The 27452-nt window shown below is 49.4% G+C and overlaps 1 protein-coding gene across 1 annotated transcript in view; it reads left to right on the top strand.

The window, feature by feature from the left end:
- The window catches only part of LOC146859507 (CD5 antigen-like), a 374661-nt gene that overhangs the window by 324897 nt on the left and 22312 nt on the right, over positions 1–27452 (top strand). Inside the window, exon 5 of the mRNA XM_085647172.1 lies at positions 19208–19528. Within this exon, the coding sequence (XP_085503298.1) occupies positions 19208–19528 (321 nt within the window). The remainder of the gene's footprint in view (positions 1–19207; positions 19529–27452) is intronic.

A 27452-nucleotide genomic window follows, 5' to 3' on the forward strand; every position in this document is an offset into this window, starting at 1 on the left:
TAATTTTGTTATTACCTATCGTCCAGGGCCCCAACAAGGAAAAGCTGACACTCTGTCTTGATTGGGAGCTGACAAAAGAACTGTGAATTGTGAACCTCCCCCTCTCATTCCTTGCCATAAAATTGTGGGAGTTATCGAAAGGGACAAGTCACCCACTTCTTTCTTGAATAAGTTAATGACAGACTATGGGGACATATCCCCTTTGGAATGGATGAAAGATCCACTGCACACGATAAGAGAGGGCGTATATCTCCATGAGACGACAATTTATGTACCCTTAAAAGATCTACAACTACAGATAATCAAGTGGTGTCATGATATCTCATTGACAGGTCACCCTGGGAGTGAAAAGACCATACAACTTTGTCAGAGATGGTTTTGGTGGAAAGGGTTAAGTCAAGATGTGCTGGCTTACGTATCTGCTTGTCCTGTTTGTGCCAGACAAAAATCGTTGCGCTCTGCTCCTGCAGGATTGTTACATCCTACACACATTCCTCCAGTCCCCTGGCATACTTTGAGTATGTACTTCATTACGGATTTGCCTCCCGTGCAAGGTTACACTACCATCTTAGTGGTGGTAGATTTGTTCACCAAAATGGCACACTTTATTCCTTTGAAAAAATTGCCATCATCCAAGGAATTGGCACAAGTGTTCATAGATCACATTGTGAAGTTACATGGGATTCCCTCTGTGATCATAACTGATAGAGGTGTCCAATTCATGTCCCGTTTCTGGCAAGGGTTATGTGCGAATTTAGGAATAGATCACAGATTGTCTTCAGCCTACCATCCTCAGACTGATGGATAAACAGAAAGAACTAATCAAACCCTAGAACAATTCCTTCGATGTTTGTTGTCCACTAGCACGTCCAATTGGCTACACGCTCTATCCTTAGCAGAATTTGCATACAATAATTCCACACATTCCTCTACTGGGGTATCTCCCTTCTTTTTTGCTCATGCACATCATCCTCGATTCCTTCATTTTCCAGCACCCAGTCATTTAGACAATATTCCCGCAGTCCAACAACATCATGCCACCCTGTTAGAGATTTGGGAAACTGCCACCAGTGAATTAAGAAAGACCAAGGAAGCCACGAAAATACAATCAGACAAACACCGTCGTCCTGCTCCCGATTATCAAGTAGGCAATAGAGTTTGGGTGTCCACCAAGAATTTAAGACTAGCGGGTCCCAAGAAGTTACATCCCCGTTATGTGGGTCCGTATAAAATCCTGAAAATCATCACTCCAGTGTCACTTAAACTTGAGTTACCAGACGACATGCAGATTCATCCAGTATTCCACACCTCCCTACTCAAAGAATACAAACCCTCTCTGACTCCTGAACAACCACCTCCTCCTCTCTTAGTGGGTGGGGAACCGGAATATGAAGTTAAACGAATCCTAGATTCCCGTAGACTCAGGGGTAAACTACAGTAATTGATTGACTGGGTAGGATATGCTCCTGAAGACCGCTCTTGGGAATCTGCTGAGAATGTACACGCCCCTGCCTTAGTACGTAGGTTTCATGCCCTCAATCCCTCTAAACCTCGACTGGTAAGACGGCCTTTGGGTGGGAAAACTGTTAGAGGTTGGATTCCTTGCGCAGTCGTTACCTGGGTTTGGACTGTGGCATAGAGATTTGCTTGCTGGCCTTGTGGTGACACACTTTTTAGACGGTCCCTTAACCCCTTCAGTGCCCGCCCCTTTCCCCGCCCTGTGCCGGCCGTTGTATTAGCGGGCGGGGTCTATGACGAGCTGGACTCGTCATGGGCACAGCGCCACCGCGGCCCATGACGAGTCCAGCTCGTCATGGGCACTGAAGGGGTTAAGGAGGTGGAGTCGTCACACGTTCCCTCCTATATAAACCCTGGTTAGCCTCGCATCCGATGCTTGGCTTTTGGATTCCCGAACCCTGGTCCACGCCCCTTTGTTTCCTGTTTGAGCGTTGAAGTGTCCGTTAGCTTAAAGACTACGGTAGCTTGTTACTCGGCGCATCCTTGGTGCTCCCTCTGTGTTTTTGTCCTGGTTCCTGGCTCCGGTAAGAAGGCGGGTGAGGCGCTCCCCTTCTGACATTGAGGCTTCGGAGTGTTCAGCGGTGTTAGTGAAGTCGCTGTGTGATTCCTCCGTGCCGCGCGTCTAATTCTAACTCAGGTTCCTGTTACGCTGTCGCTCTCTCCTCCTTACAGTGCAGCGTTATTCCTGGCATTGCTCTACGGCGCTGAAGTTGGTAACACTCCTATTGAGTTTTAGTGTTCTTCAGAAATACTCGAGTACACGCATGCAACCCTAGCCGTCCTAAGCGTTCGCTTTCCCTTCATTCACGTAGAGAGATACATTTTAGCAAATTCCCCGTACTGTCCCAGAATAGCTAGAGCTTGCTCTTGCGCGGCCGCGTTATTAGACTTCCTTGGAGTGTAGCCAGATAATAGCGCACTCCCCCCTGTTGGAATTCGTAGGGCTTCATTACACACACCCAGTCCCTTTATACACTGTTTAGTGTGATAGCTGGTATAATCTCTGCAAGGCTGTTACACGGACGAGGTGACGGTGTCAGTCACATGGTGTACTTAAATGCTGGAAGAGCCCTACTTCGAGTTGACGCTTATAGTCCATGAGCGTGATGCCTGCCATCCTCCTCAAACACTGCTGAATCGATCAGATCTTCTTACCACTCAAGGAGATGTTCAGTTGGTAAGGGACATTGTGTAGTGTGTCATACATAACGTCAGCAATTGTAAATCTCCTGTGTGTCTTGAATTAGGGGAGGGGGACAAGGTTGATTAATGATATCTTCATTGTTCTTTCTGTAGGTTGTCCCATTCTGTTCCTGCGACAAACAATCAACTGGGGGTTCCAAACAGCTGCCTTCAAATTCAGCCCCACATCTCCGGAGGTTCCCCTGTGGGTGAGCATTCCATTGAATAGGCTCGCCCATAGAGGGGCTTTAGGAGTGTGGGGACTTCCTCGTCGCTCCTATGGATTGAGCTAAGCAGTCATTGTGGTGGTATCGGCAACACCCAGTATAGTGGTAATCCTGCCGCTGCTCCCTCCTGCTGACGGACTCAACCGCTCCTGGTCCGGGGTGCTGCCCAGTATAGTGGTAATCCTGCCACTGCTCTCTCCCGCTGATGGACTCTACAGCTCCTGGTCGGGAGTGCTGCCCAGTAGAGTGGTAATCCTGCCGCTGCTCTCTCCTGCTTATGGACTCTACAGCTCCTAGTCCGAGCGTTGCCCAGTATAGTGGTAATCCTGCCGCTGCTCTCTCCTGCTGATGGACTCAACCGCTCCTGGTCCGGAGCGCTGCCCAGTATAGTGGTAATCCTGCCGCTGCTAAACGGACTCTACAGCTCCTGGTCCAGAGCGCTGCCGAGCATAGTGGTAATCCTGCCGCTGCTCCCTCCTGCTAACGGACTCAACCGCTCCTGGTCCTGAGTGCTGCCCAGTATAGTTTTAATCCTGCCGCTGCTCTCTCCTGCTGACGGACTCAACAGCTCCTGGTCTGGAGCGCTGCCCAATATAATGGTAATCCTGCCGCTGCTCTCTCCTGCTGACAGACTCAACCGCTCCTGGTCCGGAGCGTTGCCAAGCATAGTGGTAATCCTGCCGCTGCTCCCTCCTGCTGACGGACTCGACAGCTCCTTTTCCAGAGCGCTGCCGAGCATAGTGGTAATCCTGACGCTGCTCTCTCCTGCTGACGGACTCTACAGCTCCTGGTCCGGAGCGCTGCCCAATATAGTGGTAATCCTGCCGCTGCTCTCTCCTGCTGACGGACTCAACAGCTCCTGGTCCGAAGTGCTGCCCAGTATAATGGTAATCCTGCCGCTGCTCCCTCCTGCTCACAGACTCAACCGCTCCTGGTCTGGAGCGCTGCCCAGTATAGTGGTAATCCTGCCGCTGCTCTCTCCTGCTGACGGACTCTACAGCTCCTGGTCTGGAGCGCTGCCGAGCATAGTGGTAATCCTGACACTGCGCTCTCCTGCTGACGGACTCTACAGCTCCTGGTCCGGAGCGCTGCTGAGCATAGTGGCAATCCTGCCACTGCTCCCTCCTGCTGACGGACTCTACAGCTCCTGGTCTGGAGCGCTGCCAAGCATAGTGGTAATCCTGCCGCTGCTATCTCCTGCTGACCGACTCAACCGCTCCTGGTCCAGAGCGCTGCTGAGCATAGTGGTAATCCTGACTCTGCTCTCTCCTGCTGACGGACTCTACAGCTCCTGGTCCGGAGCGCTGCCGAGCATAGTGGTAATCCTGCCGCTGCTCCCTCCTGCTGACGGACTCTACAGCTCCTGGTCCGGAGCACTGCCGAGCATAGTGGTAATCCTGCCGCTGCTCTCTCCTGCTGATGGTCTCTACAGCTCCTGGTATGGGGTGCTGCCCAGTATAGTGGTAATCCTGCTGCTGCTCTCTCCTGCTGATGGACTCAATCGCTCCTGTTCTGGAGCGCTGCCCAGTATAGTGGTAATCCTGCCACTGCTCCCTCCTGCTGATGGACTCTTCAGCTCCTGGTCCAGTGTACTGCTCAGAATAGTGGTAATCCCGTCGCTGCTCTCTCCTGCTGACGGACTCTACATCTCCTGGTCCGGAACGCTGCCCAGTATAGTGGTAATCCTGCCGCTGCTCTCTCCTGCTGACGGACTCTACAGCTCCTGGTCCGGAGCGCTGCCCAGTATGGTGGTAATCCTGCCGCTGCTCTCTCCTGCTGATGGACTCAACCGCTCCTGGTCCGGAGCGCTGCCTAGTATAGTGGTAATCCTGCCGCTGCTCTCTCCTGCTGACGGACTCTACAGCTCCTGGTCCGGAGAGCTGCCGAGCATAGTGGTAATCCTGCAGCTGCTGCCTCCTGCTGACGGACTCAACCGCTCCTGGTCCGGAGCGCTGCCCATTATAGTGGTAATCCTGCCGATGATCCCTCCTGCTGATGGACTCAACCGCTCCTGGTCCGGAGCGCTGCCCAGTATAGTGGTAATCCTGCCGCTGCTCTCTCCTGCTGATGGACTCTACAGCTCCTGGTCCAGAGCGCTGCCCAGTATAGTGGTTATCCTGCCGCGGCTCCCTCCTGCTGATGGACTCAACCTCTCCTGGTCCGGAGCGCTGCCGACCATAGTGGTAATCCTGCTGCTGCTCCCTCCTGCTGACATACTCTACAGCTCCTGGTTTGGAGTGCTGCCGAGCATAGTGGTAATCCTGCCGCTGCTCCCTCCTGCTGATGGAGTCAACTGCTCCTGGTCTGGAGCGCTGCCCAGTATAGTGGTAATCCTGCCGCTGCTCCCTCCTGCTGATGGACTCTACAGCTTCTGGTCCGGAGCGCTGCCCAGTATAGTGGTAATCCTGCCGCTGTTCCCTCCTGCTGACGGACTCAACCGCTTCTGGTCCGGGGTGCTGCCCAGTATAGTGGTAATCCTGCCGCTGCTCTCTCCTGCTGATGGACTCTACAGCTCCTGGTCCGGAGTGCTGCCCAGTATAGTGGTAATCCTGCCACTGCTCTCTCCTGCTGACGGACTCTACAGCTCCTGGTCCGGAGCGCTGCCCAGTATAGTGGTAATCCTTCCGCTGCTCTCTCCTGCTGATGGACTCTACAGCTCCTGGTCCGGGGTGCTGCCCAGTATAGTGGTAATCCTGTCACTGCTCTCTCCCGCTGATGGACTCTACAGCTCCTGGTCGGGAGTGCTGCCCAGTAGAGTGGTAATCCTGCCGCTGCTCTCTCCTGCTTATGGACTCTACAGCTCCTAGTCCGAGCGTTGCCCAGTACAGTGGTAATCCTGCCGCTGCTCTCTCCTGCTGATGGACTCAACCGCTCCTGGTCCGGAGCGCTGCCCAGTATAGTGGTAATCCTGCCGCTGCTAAACGGACTCTACAGCTCCTGGTCCAGAGCGCTGCCGAGCATAGTGGTAATCCTGCCGCTGCTCCCTCCTGCTAACGGACTCAACCGCTCCTGGTCCTGAGTGCTGCCCAGTATAGTTTTAATCCTGCCGCTGCTCTCTCCTGCTGACGGACTCAACAGCTCCTGGTCTGGAGCGCTGCCCAATATAATGGTAATCCTGCCGCTGCTCTCTCCTGCTGACAGACTCAACCGCTCCTGGTCCGGAGCGTTGCCAAGCATAGTGGTAATCCTGCCGCTGCTCCCTCCTGCTGACGGACTCGACAGCTCCTTTTCCAGAGCGCTGCCGAGCATAGTGGTAATCCTGACGCTGCTCTCTCCTGCTGACGGACTCTACAGCTCCTGGTCCGGAGCGCTGCCCAATATAGTGGTAATCCTGCCGCTGCTCTCTCCTGCTGACGGACTCAACAGCTCCTGGTCCGAAGTGCTGCCCAGTATAATGGTAATCCTGCCGCTGCTCCCTCCTGCTCACAGACTCAACCGCTCCTGGTCTGGAGCGCTGCCCAGTATAGTGGTAATCCTGCCGCTGCTCTCTCCTGCTGACGGACTCTACAGCTCCTGGTCTGGAGCGCTGCCGAGCATAGTGGTAATCCTGACACTGCGCTCTCCTGCTGACGGACTCTACAGCTCCTGGTCCGGAGCGCTGCTGAGCATAGTGGCAATCCTGCCACTGCTCCCTCCTGCTGACGGACTCTACAGCTCCTGGTCTGGAGCGCTGCCAAGCATAGTGGTAATCCTGCCGCTGCTCTCTCCTGCTGACCGACTCAACCGCTCCTGGTCCAGAGCGCTGCTGAGCATAGTGGTAATCCTGACTCTGCTCTCTCCTGCTGACGGACTCTACAGCTCCTGGTCCGGAGCGCTGCCGAGCATAGTGGTAATCCTGCCGCTGCTCCCTCCTGCTGACGGACTCTACAGCTCCTGGTCCGGAGCACTGCCGAGCATAGTGGTAATCCTGCCGCTGCTCTCTCCTGCTGATGGTCTCTACAGCTCCTGGTATGGGGTGCTGCCCAGTATAGTGGTAATCCTGCTGCTGCTCTCTCCTGCTGATGGACTCAATCGCTCCTGTTCTGGAGCGCTGCCCAGTATAGTGGTAATCCTGCCACTGCTCCCTCCTGCTGATGGACTCTTCAGCTCCTGGTCCAGTGTACTGCTCAGAATAGTGGTAATCCCGTCGCTGCTCTCTCCTGCTGACGGACTCTACATCTCCTGGTCCGGAACGCTGCCCAGTATAGTGGTAATCCTGCCGCTGCTCTCTCCTGCTGACGGACTCTACAGCTCCTGGTCCGGAGCGCTGCCCAGTATGGTGGTAATCCTGCCGCTGCTCTCTCCTGCTGATGGACTCAACCGCTCCTGGTCCGGAGCGCTGCCTAGTATAGTGGTAATCCTGCCGCTGCTCTCTCCTGCTGACGGACTCTACAGCTCCTGGTCCGGAGAGCTGCCGAGCATAGTGGTAATCCTGCAGCTGCTGCCTCCTGCTGACGGACTCAACCGCTCCTGGTCCGGAGCGCTGCCCATTATAGTGGTAATCCTGCCGATGATCCCTCCTGCTGATGGACTCAACCGCTCCTGGTCCGGAGCGCTGCCCAGTATAGTGGTAATCCTGCCGCTGCTCTCTCCTGGTGATGGACTCTACAGCTCCTGGTCCAGAGCGCTGCCCAGTATAGTGGTTATCCTGCCGCGGCTCCCTCCTGCTGATGGACTCAACCTCTCCTGGTCCGGAGCGCTGCCGACCATAGTGGTAATCCTGCTGCTGCTCCCTCCTGCTGACATACTCTACAGCTCCTGGTTTGGAGTGCTGCCGAGCATAGTGGTAATCCTGCCGCTGCTCCCTCCTGCTGATGGAGTCAACTGCTCCTGGTCTGGAGCGCTGCCCAGTATAGTGGTAATCCTGCCGCTGCTCCCTCCTGCTGATGGACTCTACAGCTTCTGGTCCGGAGCGCTGCCCAGTATAGTGGTAATCCTGCCGCTGTTCCCTCCTGCTGACGGACTCAACCGCTTCTGGTCCGGGGTGCTGCCCAGTATAGTGGTAATCCTGCCGCTGCTCTCTCCTGCTGATGGACTCTACAGCTCCTGGTCCGGAGTGCTGCCCAGTATAGTGGTAATCCTGCCACTGCTCTCTCCTGCTGACGGACTCTACAGCTCCTGGTCCGGAGCGCTGCCCAGTATAGTGGTAATCCTTCCGCTGCTCTCTCCTGCTGATGGACTCTACAGCTCCTGGTCTGGAGCGCTGCCCAGTGTGTGGTAATCCTGCCGCTGCTCCCTCCTGCTGACGGACTCTATAGCTGCTGGTCCAGAGCGCTACCGAGCATAGTGGTAATCCTGCCGCTGCTCCCTCCTGCTGACGGACTCTACAGCTCCTGGTCCAGATCGCTGCCGAGCATTGTGGTAATCCTGCCGCTGCTCTCTCCTGCTGATGGACTCTACAGCTCCTGGTCCGGGGTGATGCCCACTATAGTGGTAATCCTGCCGCTGCTCTCTCCTGCTGACGGCCTCAACCACTTCTGGTCCGGAGCGCTGCCCAGTATAGTGGTAATCCTGCTGCTGCTCTCTCCTGCTGATGGACTCTACAGCTCCTGGTCCGGGGTGCTGCCCAGTATAGTGGTATTCCTGCCGCTGCTCTCTCCTGCTGACGGACTCAACCACTCCTGGTCCGGAGCGCTGCCCAGTATAGTGGTAATCCTGCCGCTGCTCTCTCCTGCTGATGGACTCTAGAGCTCCTGGTCTGGAGCGCTGCCCAGTATAGTGGTTATCCTGCCGCTGCTCCCTCCTGCTGACGGACTCAACCACTCCTGGTCCGGAGCGCTGCCCAGTATAGTGGTAATCCTGCTGCTGCTCTCTCCTGCTGACGGACTTTACAGCTCCTTGTCCGGAGCGCTGCCGGGCATAGTGGTAATCCTGACGCTGCTCTCTTCTGCTGACGGACTCTACAGCTCCTGGTCCGGAGCACTGCCCAATATAGTGGTAATCCTGCCACTGCTCCCTCCTGCTGATGGACTCTACAGCTCCTGGCCCGGAGCGCTGCCCAGTATAGTGATAATCCTGCCGCTGCTTCCTTCTGCTGACAGACTCTACAGCTCCTGGTCTGGAGCGCTGCCGAGCATAGTGGTAATCCTGCCGCTGCTCTCTCCTGCTGACGGACTCAACCGCTCCTGGTCTGGAGTGCTGCCCAGTATAGTGGTAATCCTGCCGCTGCTCCCTCCTACTGACGGACTCTACAGCTCCTGGTCCGGAGTGCTGCCCAGAATAGTGGTAATCCTGCCGCTGCTCTCTCCTGCTGACGGACTCAACCGCTCCTGGTCCGCAGTGCTGCCCTGTATAGTGGTAATCCTGCCGCTGCTCTCACCTGCTGACGGACTCTTCAGCTCCTGGTCCGGAGCGCTGCCCAGTATAGTGGTAATCCTGCCGCTGCTCCCTCCTGCTGACGGACTCTACAGCGCCTGGTCCGGAGCGCTGCCGAGCATAGTGGTAATCCTGCCGCTGCTCCCTCCTGCTGACGAACTCTACAGCTCCTGGTCCAGAGCGCTGCAGAGCATAGTGGTAATCCTGCTGCTGCTTTCTCCTACTGACGGACTCAACCGCTCCTGGTCCGGACCTCTGCCCAGTATAGTGGTAATCCTGCCGCTGCTCCCTCCTGCTGATAGACTCAACCGCTCCTGGTCCGGAGCGCTGCCGAGCATAGTGGTAATCCTGACCCTGCTCCCTCCCTCTGACAGACTCAACCGCTCCTGGTCCAGAACGCCGTCCGGAGCACGCGCCTGCAATTAGAAACACAGTCACCCAGCAGAGTAAGAGCCTTTCTAGTTCCTTCAGCTGCAGAACGCTTGCTTGAATGAGAAGCCATCGTTCTCTGCATCAGCCTCATTTGTCTCTTTATTGAGTAACGCATGAGACATCTCACGCTTGGCTTATATTTTTTCCTTATTCTTGACTACTACCTTAACAGTGAGGCAAGCGCACACTCTCAGGACGAGAGTGGATTCCGCGCTTATAATACTTTTGGGTTTATTGAATCTTTTGGATCGTTTCCTTGGATCACAGCTTGGCTACTTGGTCAAGTTCTTTGGATGCCGTCATCAGTTACAACTGCTTGCAGATAACACTTTTCTGTGTGAACGGCATGTAAGTTTGTATTGGTGGTGGGGGGACTTATGATAGCTTCCCTGCACGGATTGTTCATATCAGGTTGTCTGACGGTGTGCTGGTAACCAGTCTGACACAAATAGAAATTCTCTAATTACTACAATGTTTCATTATAGAATGAGTGCACCATGCCCTTTGGCTTCAGCCTCCCCCCCCCCACCCCCCGGGGCTATGGCTTGACTGCCAGATTTCTAAAGAGGATTAGATCCTAAAGGAGGTACTGTCTATAAATGATATCACATATGATTGCTAAAATGTAATGATATTCCCAGATAATACTAAACTTGTAAAGAAACAGCGAAGTACATTTGATGCCGTGAAACAGAAATTCAGGCCAATGTCCCGCTAAGCTTAAAGTACTCCACCACTCAAAATACCTCTTCTGTGACCCTCCCAAACTGTCCTGGAGTTGGATAGAGGAATGGCAATCTAGAGCGACATGCACCATAAGAAAGATAAATGATAGGACAGACACAAATGGCAACGTGGCAAGTGTCCACAACAAGTATTTCAAGGACAATATAAGGATAAAGACGCTGCTTACCCATCCAAATCATCTCTCAGGGAATATGTGACAATGGAATGCTTAGATTCAGGACCACGATGGAAAATCCTTGTTACGCCCACTTGATCGGGCTTCACTCTCAGACGCAGAACTGGATATCATGCTGAGACAGGCCTCAAAAAGAAGATGGTCCGCATTGGACTGCTGTGGCTGAGGTGACAGAAACACACTTGTCTTGCTTTCGCCTGCTCTGATCTTGCTTCCTGAGGCATGATTATTCTCCAGAACTCATACCCTGGGAAGCCTCACTTTGCTCTTTCACTTCATTTAATGGAACCATGACCCCTTGTTATTCTTATGCAATCAATATTTTCTTACTTGTTCTATGGGGTATTTGTTTTAGGGATACAGCCTACGGGGCTCACAACAACTTGACTGCAGTGATGGGGGACACAGTTTCAGGTTAATGTCTACAGGTATTTCACTGTTTATGTGGGTGGGGAAACAGGTGTAGTTTGTTTGTTACTAGATATACGCATAACATCAATTGCAGCACACCTTTTTATTTCTACATGTATTTAAGATATTTCCATCCATACATTTTAGTAGCCAAGCACATGCACAATATAGCTAGCCCCCTCCATTGCCTCACTTTGTCAACGGGCTTGTTAACAAAATCAAACATGGAGCTGCGCTTAGGACGGCTAACAAATCAGCATACTATTTTCACTACTGCAAGGCTTGCCTCTCCCATAGGATAAGATTGGGTTGCATTATTACACCTAATAAGGGGTAACTTCTAAATAGGAACAGGTACACAGTTCATGTTTAGTGTCTTTGGAATTATAATTAAAATCCTCTTGAATGGTAAAGTCGGATTTTAAATTACAGTTTTGTAAATGCCACTTTAAGAACTTTGGCATTTTCCTACCTTAGTCATTTAGTGACTGCCCATGGGTCATATGATTAGCTGAATGTGGCAGTTGGAGTTTGTGTATTCTACCCAGACAGCTGCACATAATTAAGAGCTTGGGTATGCCTGGATGGACCATTACTGATAGGATGAAGGGTGCAGCTGGACAGAGACCCAATTGCAACTGAATAGGCTGAGTCCTGCCCTCACATAAAGGATTGCATACCCCCTGTAGTTAGGCTGGAGCCAGAACAGGGGAGCCAGGAAACCTGAGAACTTCATAGGGAATTCTCTAGAAACTTCTCCCATGACATCAGGTATAAATGTTGGACCTCAAACACCAACTCTCCACTCAGTCCACTTCTGGACTTGAGGAGGACTCTACCAGGAAGAAGGACTGCAGTGCTGCTGAAGAACTGCCACACTGATAGACTCTTGCTCTGCTGGACTGCTGACCTACTGTCCTGTTGCTCTGCTTCCCTCCTGCCGGAGTGAAACCTAGAACCACCAGAGTGAGTCCAAGGGCTAGTTGGAAGGCCTCCTGATCAGAGCCTTAGGAACAGACAAGGCTCCAACAACCTTGAACCCAGAGTCTGGCCTCTGGCCTCTCTGCAGCCTGCCCTCCAAAGTGGTGCCAGCCCAGTCCTGGACCCTTGGAAGTGAGTCTGAAGGTGCTCTGTCAGCACAACTGTGGTCTCAGCAGAACTGATGCATCACCTCTGCTGCATGACGCAAATCCCAGCAGAACCAACGCATCTCCTCTGCTGTACCATGTCCATTATTCGGCATTTACAATCATGGAAGACAACCTCAATGGCCTTGTGGATGCAACAGTCAGCAGAGCTGGGTCCCTTCTGGTGGCCACTCAATCTCACACTTTGCTTGAGTCCTTTTGTTGCAGCCCATGACCTGTGTGAGGCGTGGTGCAAACATAATCTAGAAACTGGGGTTACGCTTTCTTTTCTGGGGTGCATAAGTAATTTGTTCACCTGATTACTTCTTTCTGCTACATGCCTAATTGAACTAGATTGTCAGCATGACAGTACATTTAAGAGAACTGTCCAATCATGCAGCCTTGTAATTCAAATACGAAACACCCATTCCCATTCTTCTCCACCATGGAGAACTAATGCACAAAACGTCTTTAGAGATAGCCTTAGGAACATTTCCATAAAATATTTCCAGATCAACATGGGGTCTGTTAGATCTCCTGAGACAAACTGGAAGGCATACGGAGCGGGCTTGGGGGAGATGTGGTTTTGAAGTTGGCCTTCCAAAAAAAAAGAGAAATAACAGAAAATCTATATTCTAAGAATTCTCTCCACGAAGCAGAGTGTGAATATCAACTGAATAGATCTGATATATAAACAATTATCAAGGTTGGGGTAGTTCCTCCTTGGTCAAAATGGTCACCAAACATTGATCCAAGTGGCTGGTAGTCCTGTCGCAGGAAGACCTAAAGGTCAGATCTTGGTGCTGTCACACAACTGTTAGAGTGTCATGCTTCATCATTGGGTGCTTCTTATCAGGGCGGCGCTGCAATACCTGATGGGCCTGGGGGATCTTTGTCAGAGAACGTTTTAGCCAAAAAATGCCGTATCGATGAGAGCAAGTGAGGAACCTAACTAACCGTGTAACTAATGGTGTGAATGAGTGGTGACTAAAATAGGCTCTAGTATCCTAAAAACAAATCTTTATAGGAGAAGGGTACCAGGACTAGATACAAACAGTGATGCTATCATGTAGTCATCAAGTTCCAGGATAGCTGCTAGTGAAGTGTGGTCAACATGTTTCGTGCCTCGACAGCCCAAGGATCAGGCGGCACTTCGTCAGGACCTAAAAAACAATAAATGTATGCCCCTATCTTGGGCTTCAGGTCTCCTTTTTATTAAGGGATGACCTAACAATATACACCGGTCTACCCCTAAATGCTTGCTGGCCTATGGTTCTACCTCAAGAGAGGCAAAGTAATCATCCAGAGGCAAGATGGAGGGTTCCGGTCAATTTGAGGGACACTTGTCGGCGTTTGATACTCTGTGGTCTCACCTACCCGCCTCCATTGTCCTGCAACACAGTTCTTATAAATTACATATTAAGTCACGCTTGAACCCAAACAAATTTATTTGATTAGGCCAAGATATTGTGAAGGCCTCTCAATGTTACTATTATGAGCACGGAAAAAAAACTGGGAAATTATTGCACTGATTAAGACAAAGTAATGAGAAGTTCACACAAATGGGTATGGCATCCTCCATCAGGGACCAGCTGGCATAGTGGAGACCATCGCTCATTACTATGTAACATTATATAGAAATTCATCACCTGTATCAATGGGATGGCAGACATAGCTGCGTAACAGACGTCCAATATGCATGACGTACTCCTGACCAAGCATCTAATATTGGTAAATCCATCTCACCGGATGAAGTGGCGAAAGCTATCTACCAGATTTCAACTCAGAATTTTTCAGGCCTCAATGTCCTCCCTATTGAGTTTTTCAAATGTCAGGCAGACATATTGGGACAGACACTTCTGTGCCTCTATGAAAAGGCTAGGTGTGGAAATGAGCAAAGTAAAGGAATCAGCAATAAATTAGAAACCAGAAGGCCCTACATTGATAATATACTGGCTGGAGCACATACCTGAGGAGAAACGCAAATGAATCCAATAAGAAAAGGCCCAGCAGGGCCTAACATCTGTAATTATAATAATCATACCACTTTTAGGTGGCCTTTTCCAGGTTGCTGGACTGCAGAAATGTGCCCCAGTTCTCAATGCTTATTAAGTGCATCCATGGGTGTGCAGCATCTCAGGACACCAGCACAGAAAGAGTGCACAGTGCCCCAAACATCCCCTCTCAAAGTATTCCCCAGAGGAGGAACAATATCCAAAAGAAACTATCAGAAGCCAGGCACATCGCAATGAATTACATGTTCGCCGACAGGCAAGGCTAGTGCCTAGGGCGGCCCTCCATCCACAAGCAGAGTGTTGCTCGAATGATTCATTTTTGCCCCAGGTGGGAGGAGCTAATTGTTGCCACAGTCCTAGTAGCCTCAGAGCCTGAGTGAGAATCCTGTGAGGCAGATGGTTGCCCCATGATTGCTTGTCCCCTGGCTCTCTCTTAATAAATGAAAGAGCCATGCCGGGAGAAGGAGACTTGGGACGGGGGGAGGAAGGACCCCAGCAGCTGGCCCCCACCAGCAAAAGAGCAAATGCCTGGTAGGTTGGAGCCAACTTGACTGCGCAGGCTTAGGAACCCATGCTGTCTTTGGAGGAAGCATGCGGGTGCCCTATAAGTGCAGTAGGAGCACCGACTCCTGGTAAGAATAAGGCCCACTAGTGGCACAACAGAAAGATGGAGAAAAAGAAGAATGAACCCGCCTCGAGCAGCTGATTTAAAATGCCACATTAGGGTCAGGTGCTTACAAATAAATCCACATTGGACTCCAGTGCCCCAAGAGGCCTAAACAGGAGTGGCCACCCTAAGGATCCTGGGCTCTGCAGGAGTGACCATCGGAGAAGTTTTAATCTGAAGAAAGTATTTTAGGAACTGGTGCTTTTTCGGGCATGCTTTCGGTGCCTGGATCCTAGCTGTTAGGTTCTCAAAAGGTTGCTGAAATGAGATGTGAGACTCTGATATGTTGAATGTTTTAAACCTTCATTGGGATGGTCAATTGAAAGCTATCATAAGTGCATGTTTCTGATAACATCTAAAATAGATGTACGAGTAAATTGCATTTTAATAGAAGAGCTTGTATTCTGTGTTGAATTAATATGGTTATAGTAGACACAGCTTGTTGATCTGCCCGGTTATCAAGCAGCTCTCCTTGTTGTATTAGAAGCTGAGGAGAATATTGTATTTTAGGGGTTATGGATTGCTGCTGCACAGACTGTTCGAGGTGCTTCCAGTATGGGATCACTCGGGTGCAATAAGGGCCTGATTTATAATTCAGCATTCAGGGTACTATGTCACAACGGGGATGGATATCCCGTCGGCGGAAACATGCATTCGATTATATTCCATGGGATTTATATTTCTGCAGATGAAATATCCTTCACCGTTGTGATGGAGTAACCTGCCCACCGACATATAAACCAGGCCCTCAATAGATTACTTGACCTTTGGGAGCTTGCTTTGCTTTAAAGCGATTTTCTATATATAGTGTGGTTGTGTGACCTCACTGTGTAATAAACTCACTACCTGTATTGGGTCCATTGAGGTCTGGTTGTAAAACCTTCGCCCAACAAGCCCTAATGTTCTTGTCCCACTGGTAAGGGCTTGTACAAGGGCTAATTGCAATGTTCTACCTTTGTAGACTCATAGGGGGTGTTATCTTTAGGTGGAAGCACCCAGTAATGGATTAATGCTCACCTCTGACATCTGCTGTGTCCTGCACATCATGAGCTCAGAGCATCTCAGGTTCTGCGGTCAATAATTTGAGTACAAATAAATGAAGTAATTGTAAACCTTGGTAATTACAACACCTAGAATGAAAGAATGTATGGGATGAAATGCTATAAACAAAGGAATCATTAAGGGCAGCAGTAACAGAGTACCTTGGCTGCCTAACACTCAGTCAGCTCACCCAGTTTAAAGTCTGGCGGGCCACCAGGTTTACACCGATAGAGCAAAATGTACCCATTCAGCGTAAACCTTCCTCCGAAGGCCAGAGAGAATATGGAGCTTCAGCGGTAAGCCATTCTACCCTATTTAGAATGGGGAGTCAGATGTCTTTATACTGTCTACCAAATCCATGAATATCCTGGAGGTGAGGGAATGTTAAAATAAAAATATAAAAACTATCCTTACACCATGGGAGAAAACTCCACTGGTGTTGGGGCTATTCATTTTCACTTTGCCAAAGCAAACTCCCACTAACTTTGTATAAAACGTTGAGATAGTGGTTCATACAAACACAAAGAGTTCCCTCAGGGCCGACAGTGAACTTTAAATTGGGTGGGTGAAGTGTTGCCGGACATACCACCCTGACTGCCTTCACTCCACCTGCCAAAATCTAAATTGGGCCCTAAGAAGTGGAGTCATACACTGTACAATTCTATAGTCTAATTGTTTAACGTTCTTCTAAGATAGACTCTAATGTTGTTAAAGGTATGCTTCTAAAAACTCCCATGGAACTGATTTTTTTTGCAGATGCACATGATTGTGAAACACTAGTCACTAATGTTGCATTATGTATTATCAACTGTTAGAAATGAGGGGGCTCTGGTTGGCGCAGGCAAGTACCAGCGACAAGCAGGGACCCTTTACTTCTAGTCAGGGCGAAGGATGGCTCCTTAGAATAACCCCTGCTCACCCTCAAGGTGCGTGGCACGAGCACTCAAGGCTAAACCTCAGGGCGTACACAGTTAAGCACTTGCAATTATACACACAGCAAATACCTTGCATGCACCACAAACGGACACCAGGCAGGTTGTATACAAAAATATTTTAAGCAGACTTAGTACAAGTCCCAGTAACGGTGAAACGGTGGGGCCACGATCTCTATGATTACAGAAAGTTCTTTTTATACAGAAAGTTCTTCTTATGCGGGGCAACAATGTGAACTGTGGGTCTTAGCGCTCTTCGCGCTGAGACGGTGACCTGGTGGCACGCGTCAGACGGCAGGGAAAACAGAACGTTGCGGACCCTGGATCCGATGCAAGCTCGTGGTCGAGTTCGTATGTTACAGTACCTTGTTTCTTTTAGTAAAGGCGGGTGCGGGCGTCCAGCGGCTCTTCAGAAGGGCGAGGTGGCGTCCGGGGCTCCCACGCTTTATGAGGGGGGTCTGGTCCTTCAGGCTCACAGCAGGAGCGGGGTGTTCATGTTGGCAAGTGAGCAGAGCGGGGCAGCCGGGTACGTTTTCCACGTCCGGACTGTCCGAGGATTTTGGGATGCTCACAGCGCCGATTCCAGCAGGAGGGGTGAAGGTGCGCAGCGGGCCTCCAGCGAGCGAGGTGACGGGGGCAGCCCAGCACGGCGTAGGGAGAGCGGCTCAGATCGAGCAAGGCTCTTCCCAAGGCAGGGGCAGCTAAGCAGTCTGGTCACGGCTCAAGGAGGGGCTGATGGGCACGGGAGTCACGGCTCCGGCGAGGGAAGGAACACCACAGTCCAGCGGTAGGTGAGTGAAGGTCAGGATGAGCCCAATGGTCCTGGGGCTCAGTTCAGGGAGCAAGCTCGCTTCCAGGCCCTTGGAGATCGTTTTTGAAAGCACAAGGTTCTTGAAATACAAATGAAGCAAAGTCTTAGTAAAGAGTTCCTCTTCTCTCCTTTGGCAGCAAGGTCACCACTGCAGGCCAGTCCCCCAGGATAGGGACAGTCTTCCTCCGTACAGCTTTCCTGGCGCCTCCTCCTCAGGCAGAGATTCTTCTTGGTTCAAAGCGGATCTGATTTCTTAGGAGCAGGGCTCCTTCTTTTATACACCCTTTCTTTTGTTCTTCCAGGCCAGGGGGGCCCTTGCCTAGTTCAGTCCAGTTCTGGAGCGCTTTGTTGATGCGATGCAGGCTTCTTCTTTCAGGGTGCAGGGCAGAGCCATCAGACGCTCCACAGGGGGCGGAGCCAGCATTGTGGTGGCAGAGCACAGCCCTATTCAGAGTTCAGGTGTACTCCTCCCACCCATCTACAGGTCAATCTTTCTATTCACCACCAGGCTACCTAGCCCTGCCCGTCTGGGTTTCCCCAGCCCTGTCACTCACGCAAGCCAGACAGCAGATACACATCACGCAGAGGCGGGCTGAAATGGTTAGGCAAGCAAAGGCCAACTTTCTAAAAGTGGCATTTGCAAACGCAGAATATTAAAATAAACCTTACGAAAAGATGTACCTTATTATTCCGAGTTCAGGCATACTAAACTCGATTTTCTACCATGTTTCCTGGGTCTGTTAGGATCATAGGATGTAACAATCTTAACCGCCCATTGTGGCCTATGAGAACAGGGTAGCCTTACAATAGTGAAAAACGAAAATGGCTGTAATTCACTATTAGGACATGCCACACACATCAGGGCTTGTCCTACCTTATGCTACAATGCACCCTGCCCTTGGGCCTACCATAGGGGTGACTAACATGAAGTTAAGGGAAGGTTTAGGGACTGGCAAGTGGGTGCACTTGCCAGTCAGCATGTCAGTACCAGACTGCATGCAGGTTCTGCAATGGCAGACCTAGACACATTTTACCGGGCCGCTTCTGTGGGTGTCACAACCAGTGCTGCAAGCCAACCAGCGGCATTCGTATTTACACGCCCTGGCACTCCTGGTGCACTTTACTGGGGTCTGACAGTAAACCAAATAAGCCAATCAGGGAATCCAACCAACATATTCATTTTACATAGGGAGCACTTGCACTGTGGCACTGGTTGGCAGTGGCACAGTGCGCTGAACGGCCAACACCATAGAAACATATGAGGCACAGCGACAACAAGTGGAAGGGAGACTCACGCCAAGGTGCCAGGTCTAACATCAACTGTCTATTTGTGCACAATTAATATACTTATGCATTTAATGGTGAGCTTTTGCTAATAAGCTAGAATCTCAAAATGGCATTATTTATTTAAAGACTATTGCTAGATCATTTTAGGTATATAAATTCAGGATTTACAGAGACAATGCTCAGCTTCTCAGATCTGTTTGTCCATCTGTGATCTCAGGGAGGAGAAGCAGTGAAACCTGCTGACTGCTGATATTGTATCTCTTTACTCAGCTTCAATTGTCTCCTTTCTAGAGGTGGTCACTGTACTCAATATCTGTTCCCTTCTCTCCCACTGGCCACAGGTGGTGCTGATGAGATCCGCTTGGTCAATGCTGGTGATGCCTGCAAAGGGAGAGTGGAGGTCAGGCATGGGAAGCGATGGGGGACGGTCTGCGATATTCACTGGGATAAGAAGGACGCTGAGGTGGTCTGTAGACATCTTGGATGCGGATCAGCTTTAAGAGCACTACGTGGCAATGAAGTGTTTAGAGCAGGATGGCACAGAGTGTGGCTGAGTCGGATTCGATGCACAGGAGCAGAGGCGTCCTTCTTCGACTGTCCTCATGATGCGTGGGGACATAATGCCTGTCACATCAGAAGGGATGCTGGAGTGCAATGTTCAGGTGAGAGAAAGGAGCACAAAGGGAAATATTCAGTTATGAAAACTAATATCATGAACGATAAGAATGTAGTAATGTTGTGATTGCTGAAGAATTGGACAGCGCTAATTGGGTGCAGTGGGTATATGGTGATACCTCATCTCCAGGTCTATCACTTGGTGATTCACAACCATTTGGGTATCCCAGAGTGTGATGCAGGATGACTCATTGTTTGTGGCAGAGGCATCCATTTTGTGATGCCAGGGCTCAGGAAGTCCTACCGGGTTTAGCCAGTGTGAACATGTCTCTCCCTCTAGAAGGGTGGAATGCTACCCCCGCCGACAGAAATGGCAGGGGGGGGGGGGGGGTAGTATTCCAAAGCGTTTGACACCAAACACAACATGTTTTGATGCAGCCATCTCAAAGTTAGCATTTACCGCAAGGTTATAATGCACTTAAGAGTATATGGTATGGTTGTATCACAGAACAGCCATAAGGAAGTATTTTCGAAAGATGCAGAGGGGCTCAGCTCATGCTTGGGCACCCTCTCATATAAAACCAAGCATTCTGCCTTCAGGATTGTCAAGGCCTGCCATAGGAGTGGCTTATAGGTTTATATGTGTCTGTATATAGGTGTGGATATAGGTAGCCTATACCACGGTAAGGGGTGCAAGCACACCCTTACCCAGGCTGCAGTAGCAGACCTGTGGTGCTATTTTGGGGTGCTTCCCAGGGGTGGCATAATATATGCTGCAGCCCCTGGTAGGCCTCTGAGGTACCTATGCCCTAGGTACATAGTATACCATATACTAGGGGCTTATAAGGCACTACAGAATCCAATTTGATAAGTACCTAATGTACATGGAAACCATTTTAGAGAGGAAACAGCTAGGCTTTGGTCCTGATTAGCAGGGCCACAGCCAGACTAAGGTCGAAAAACAGTGAAACACCAGCAAAAAGTGGGGGTACTTATGTGAAGCTGATCCTACTCTCCTACAGTGACTCTTCTTACCACTGCCACAGTGTCCTCAGTCTTCATTTTGCAAGGACTGAGGAGCCTGGGGTTTAAAATACTACTGCACATGTAGGTAAACTCTTCCCAATCACTGATCTAGTGTTCTCAGTCTGCATTTTGCCAGGTCTGGGGAGCCCTTGGTTTAACATTAAAATTATACATGTAGGTAACCCCTCCCCCACCACAGCCCCATTGACCTTAGTCTTCAATATGCAAGGTGTGAGTAGACAGGGTTTAAGATAAATATTATGCATGTAGATTTCCCTTCCCCACCACCATCCCAGTGTCTTCATTATGCAAGGTGTGAGGAGCCCAAGGTTTTTGATAAATATTTGACATGTGGGTAACCCCTCTCCCAACACCACCAAGTGAACTTAGTCTTCATTATACAAGGTGTGAGAAGCCCAGGGTTTAATATAAATATTACACATGTCAGTAAACCTTCCCCTACCACCACCGCAGTGTTTGCAGTCTTCATTAGGGAAGGTGTGAGGAGTACAGCATTTAAGTTAAATATTACAACTGTAGGTAGGTCCTAGCCCACCACCACCCCAGTGATCTCAGTCTCATTATGGAATGTGTGAGGAGCTCAGAGTTTAAGGTAAATATTACAAATGTATGTAACTCCTCTCCCATCACCACCCCAGTGATCTCAGTCCTCATTATGCAAGTTGGGAGGACCCCAGGGTTTAAGGTCCATATGAAACATGTATGTAATTCTTCCCCCACCACCGCCAAAGTGTTTTCAGTCTTTATTATGCAAGGTGTGAGGACCCAAGGGTTTAAGATCAATATTCCACATGCAGTAACCCTTACCACCACTGCCATAGTGTTCCCAGTGTTGATTCTGCAAGGAGTGAGGAACCCAGGATTTAAGATAACTATTACACATGTAGGTAACCTCTCCCCAATCATTAATCTAGTGTTCTCAGTCTTCATTATGACAGGTGTGAGGAGCACATGGTTTAACATTAAAATTACAAGTGTAGGTAATCCCTCCCCCACCATCGCACCAGCGTTCTCAGTCTTAATTATGCAAGGTGTAAGGAGCCCAGGGTATAAGATAAATATTGAACATGTACGTAACCCCTCTCCCATCACCACCCCAGAGTTTTCAGTCTTCATTATGCAAGTTGTGATGAGCCCAGAGCTTTTGGTAAATATTTTACATGTATTTAACCCCTTTCACACCACTGCCCCAGTGTTTTCAGACTTTACTAGTTAAGGTGTGAGGAGCCCAAGGTTTAAGGTAAACATTTGTTTCTTTATTAATTTTGCTCATATACAATTATAATAGTCCAACGTAATGAAACATACAAGGCATGTCCATCACAGCTTAGTACAATATTATACCAGATTATATAATATACCAGTTGTTCATCCACCTAGCACACATTTCAACTCATTTATATATTACAAATTTCTGCCCAATTTTTTCATTTGTCCGACATAGTATCTCTCATTCACAGAAAGTAAGTATGTCGCCAGAGGGGCCCATAAGTCATTAGGCCTGGATGACATAGGGAGCTCTTCAGCATAGCATGCCAACTGGTCTCTGCAAAAATCATTTTTCTTGCCCTGGCACCTTTTAACTATCCCAACAATTAGCCATATTCCTCTTAGCTAGTAGCAAAGCAATAAGAACCAATCGCCTTGTCTGTGGTTGCAAGCGTCCAGCTAGCCCTAGTAGGCACAGTTGTGGTGTGCAATCCCCTGCTTCCAAAACCATTTCAGAGAGGGACTTTCAGGCACATGCATCAAGAAAAGCGAATATTAAGGAATCGCAATTAAGGACTGTCAAAAACCTATTCCTGTAGGAATCACTATTAAAATAGCGATTCCTAAACATTCCTTAATTGCATCTCGCAAATTGCGAGTCACAATTAAGGAATAGCTTCCCATTCATTCCTATGGGCCTACAGGCAATTCAAGGGTGCAAAGGTGTCAAATTGACACCCTGTTGCACCCCTGAAATTGTGATGTGCACCCATGTTGCGCACACACATGCCCCAAGGGCATGTGTGTGTTTAACCAGAAACCCTTGCCTTGCCTGTAGCGGGTACTCGGGCCTCCCACACAAGTGAGGCACCATTTTAATCTGAAGACCTGGGGGAACGCTGGGTGGTGGGAAATTTGTGTGAGCCCGGTGATGCCACAACTTTCCAACACAATAATATGTGTGAAAAAGGTGATTTTTTCAGCAAAAATTGAGGTTTGCAGGGGATTCTAGGTAAGGAAAAGTTGGAGGAACCACGCAAGCCATACCTCCCTGGAAGCCCCCAGGTGTCTAGTTTTCAGAAATGTGTGGGTTTGGTAGGTTTCCCTAGATGACCGCCGAGCACGGGGCCAAAAACTAACCCTGGGCGTAGTTCGCGAAGTAGCACTTCGCGAAGCTACGCAAAGTGCACTTCGCACTACGCGAGCTACGCGTAGCACTTCGCGAACTGCGTAGTACCTTGTTCGCACTGTGCCAGATGTCGTTTTCCATGATTGCACAGTGCGGACAAGCAACCGGCACTGTGCAATCTTTGAAAATGGCATCTTGCACAGTGCGAGCTGTAGTTTTCTGCTGCTCGAGTAGATTTTTGCTCGAGCGGCAGCTTTCTCAACGCAAACTGGTAGTTTCTCATCGCGAGCGGTCGCAAGCATACGCGACCACTTGCAATGAGACACCTGACCTCCTAGCGTTGGGAATCTCACCGGGAGGTTTATTTTCCATGCTCGCGATCGCCAACTTGATGTTGCTGATCGCGAACAAGGAAACAGTCTCGCCGGGATGTCATTTTGCTTGCTCGCGATCGCCAACTTGACGTTGAGGACCGCGAGCAAGCAAAAAATGACCGCAGCACTACGCAACACTACACTATGCGGGTTCGCACTGTGCTACGTGCAATTGGCGTAGTGCGAAGTAGCGCGAACTTCGCAAACTACGCGAGCGTAGCGTAGTGCTTTGCCCAGGCTTACCAAAAACCCAGGTAACCGCCTTGCAAACCCAGGTGGTTTTGAGAAAGTCAATGTATGTCGCCTCACTACATTTTGGGCCCTTGCCTGTCACGGGTACTTGGGCCTCCCACACAAGTGAGGCACTATTTTTAGCAGGAGACCGGGGGGAACGCTGGGTGGTGGGAAATTTGTGTAAGCCCTGTGATGCCACAACTTTCCCACACAAAAATGTGTGAAAAAGTGATTTTTTCAGCTAAAATTGAGGTTTGCAGGGGATTCTGGGTAGGGAAACGTTGGGTGATCCATGCAAGCCATACCTCCCTGGAAGCCCCCGGGTGTCTAGTTTTCAGAAATGTGTGGGCTTGGTAGGTTTCCATAGGTGCTGGCAGAGCTAGGGTTCACAAACTACAGCTAGGCACTTTGCCAAAAAAGGGTCATTTTTCACTGCGAAATTGAGGTGTGACCACATTGCGTTTTGCGCCGTTTCCTGTCGCGGGCACTAGGCCAACCCACACAAGTGAGGTACCATTTTTCTTGGAAGACCTTGGGGAACGTGGCGTAGGTGGAAAATTGTGGATCCACGCAGATTCCAGAACTTTCCACCACAGAAATGTGGGGAAACGGTGTTTTTTTGACAATTTTTTAGGTTTGCAAGGGATTCTGGGTAACAAAACCTGGTGGGAGGCAGTCAAGTCTCCCCATCCTGGATTCCCCTCGGTGTCTAGTTTTCAAAAATGTATAGGTTTGCTAGGTTTCCCTAGGTGCCGGCAGAGCTAAGGTTAAAAAACGACAGCTAGGGACTTTGCCTAAAAAGGGTCATGTTTCTCTGCGAAATTGAGGTGTGACCACGTTACGTTTTGCATCGTTTCCTGTCGCGGTCACTAGGCCGACCCGCACAAGTGAGGTTCCATTTTTCTCGTAAGACTTTGGGGAATGCGGTGTTGGTGGAAATTTGTGGATCCACGCAGATTCCAGAACTTTCCACCACAGAAATGCGGGGAAAATGTATTTTTTAAAATAATTTTTTAGGTTTGTAAGGGATTCTGGATACCAGACCATGGTGGGAGGCAGTCAAGTCACCCCATCCTGGATTCCCCTGGATGTCTAGTTTTCAAAAATGTATAGGTTTTCTAGGTTTCCCTAGGTGCCGGCAGAGCTAGGGTTCAAAAACTACAGCTAGGCACTTTGCCAAAAAAGGGTAATGTTTCCCTGCGAAATTGAGGTGTGACGACCTTGCGTTTTGCACCATTTCCTGTCACGGGCACTAGGCCGACCCACACAAGTGAGGTACCATTTTTTTTTTAAGACTTTGAGGAATGCGGGGTGGGTGGAAATTAGTGGATCCACGCAGATTCCAGAACTTTCCACCACAGAAATGTGGGGAAAATGTGTTTTTTTTAACAATTTTTTTAGGTTTGCAAGGGATTGTGGGTAACAGAACGTGGTGGGAGGCAACTAAGTCACCCCATCCTGAATTCCCCTAGGTGTCTAGTTTTAAAAAATGTATAGGTTTGCTAGGTTTCCCTAGGTCCCGGCAGACCTATGGTTCAAAAACGACAGCTAGGCAATTTGCCAAAAAAGGGTCATTTTTCACTGCGAAATTGAGGTGTGACCATGTCGCGTTTTGCGCTGTTTCCTGTCGTTTGCTAGGTTTCCCTAGGTCCCGGCAGAGCTAAGGTTAAAAAACTACAGGTAGGCAGTTTGCTATAAAAGGGTCATGTTTCCCTGCGAAATTGAGATGTGACAACGTTGCGTTTTGCACCGTTTCCTGTCGCAGGCACTAGGCCGACCCACACAAGTAAGGTACCATTTTTCTTGGAAGACTTTGAGGAACGCGAGGTGGGTGGACATTAGTGGATCCATGCAGATTCCAGAACTTTCCACCACAGAAATGTGGGGAAAATATGTTTTTTTTCACAATTGTTTAGGTTTGCAAGGGAATGTGGGTAACAGAACGTGGTGGGAGGCAACTAAGTCACCCCATCCTGGATTCCCCTAGGTGTCTAGTTTTCAAAAATGTATAGGTTTGCTAGGTTTCCCTAGGTCCCGGCAGACCTATGGTTCAAAAACCACAGCTAGGCAATTTGCCAAAAAAGGGTCATTTTTCACTGCGAAATTGAGGTGTGACCTTGTTGCATTTTGCACTGTTTCCTGTCGCTGGCACTAGGCCGACCAACACAATTGAGGTACCATTTTTCTCGTAAGACTTTGGGGAACGCGGGGTGGGTGGAAATAGTGGATCCACGCAGATTCCAGAACTTTCCACCACAGAAATGTGGGAAAATGTGTTTTTTTCACAATTTTTTAGGTTTGCAAGGGATTCTGGGTAACAGAACCAGGTGGGAGGCAGTCAAGTCACCACATCCTTGATTCCCCTGGGAGTCTAGTTTTCAAAAATGTATAGGTTCGGTAGGTTTCCCTAGGTGCCGGCAGAGCTAGGGTTCAAAAACTACAGCTATGCACTTTGCCAAAAAAGGGTCATTTACACTGCGAAATTGAGGTGTGTCCACGTTGCGTTTTGCGCCATTTCCTGTCGCGGGCCCTATGCCGACCCACACAAGTGCGGTACCATTTTTCTCGAAAGACTTTGGGAACGCGGGGCGGGTGGAAATTTGTTGATCCACGCAGATTACAGTACTTTCCACCACACAAATGTGGGGAAAATTTGTTTTTTTGACAATTATTTGGTTTGCAAGGGATTCTGGGTAACAGAACCTGTGGGAGGCAGTCAAGTCACCCCATCCTGGATTCCCCTGGGTGTCTAGTTTTCAAAAATGTATAGGTGTGCTAGGTTTCCATAGGTGCCGGCAGAGCTAGTGTTCAAAAACTACAGCTAGACACTTTTCAAAAAAAGGGTAAATTCAGAATTTTGTCTACTTTTCATAAATGTATAGCTTCCCAGGATCCATTATTGCTTTCACACCCATTTCTGCCATTAACTGGAAGGAGGTTGAAAGCACAAAAAATAGCAAAAATAGGCTATGTCCCAGAAAAATGCCAAAACTGTGTAAAAAATGTTGGTTTTCTGACAACAGTCCGTCATTCCCTAAAAGCTGGGGAAATGGTGATTTTAGCCCCACAAACGCACAGACCGTTTTTCCCATTTTTTTAAAAAAAACCTACATTTTGCTGTATTTTGGCTAATTTCTGGGACCCTTCTGGGGGAACCCACAAACCCTGGGTACCTTTAGAATACCCATGATGTTGGAAGAAAAGGACGCAAATTTGGCATGGATATCTTATGTGGTCAAAAAGTTACAGGGGCCTAAGCGCACACTACCCCAAATAGCCCTAAAAAGGCTTAGCACGGGGGGGAAAAGGCCTAGCAGTGAAGGGGTTAAGGTAAACATAACACATGTAGGTAGCCCTACAACGCCACTGGCCTATTTTTCTCAGTCTTCATTGGGGAAGGTGTGAGGAGCAAATGGTTTAAGGTAAATATTACACATGTAGGTAGCCCCTACCCCATCACCGCCCCAGTGTTCTCAGTCTTCATTAGGGAAGGTGTGAGGAGCACAGGGTTTAAGGTAAATAATACAAATGTAGGTAACCCCTCTCCCTCCACAACCCAGCATCATCAGTCTTCATTTATGTTAGAAATGGGGGTCTCTAGTTGGCACAGGTATGCACTTGCAACAAGCAGGGACTCTCAATTCTAAGTCAGGATAAGGGGATCACCCTTTCAAATAACCCCTGCTCACCCTTTCGGTAGTGTGGCGCAAGCAGTCAAGACTATTCTCAGGGCGTCATAGGTTAAGCATTTGTGAACACATACAGCAATACAATGACACACCACAAATGGACACCAGTCAAGGTTGTATCAAAAATAGGTTTCTTTATATAAGGCTTAGCACAAGACCAGAATAACGTTTCAAATGACCACAGTAATATTTCAAAGTTCAATGTTCTTGTAGAAAGGCTTAAAATACAAAAATAGGCTTCTTTTACTCAATTCTGCTTCTTTTCAGGCTTTGTACGGTTCGTACCTGG

Source organism: Triturus cristatus, chromosome 3_2 (assembly GCF_964204655.1).
Source record: "Triturus cristatus chromosome 3_2, aTriCri1.1, whole genome shotgun sequence".
Lineage (NCBI taxonomy): Eukaryota > Metazoa > Chordata > Amphibia > Caudata > Salamandridae > Triturus > Triturus cristatus.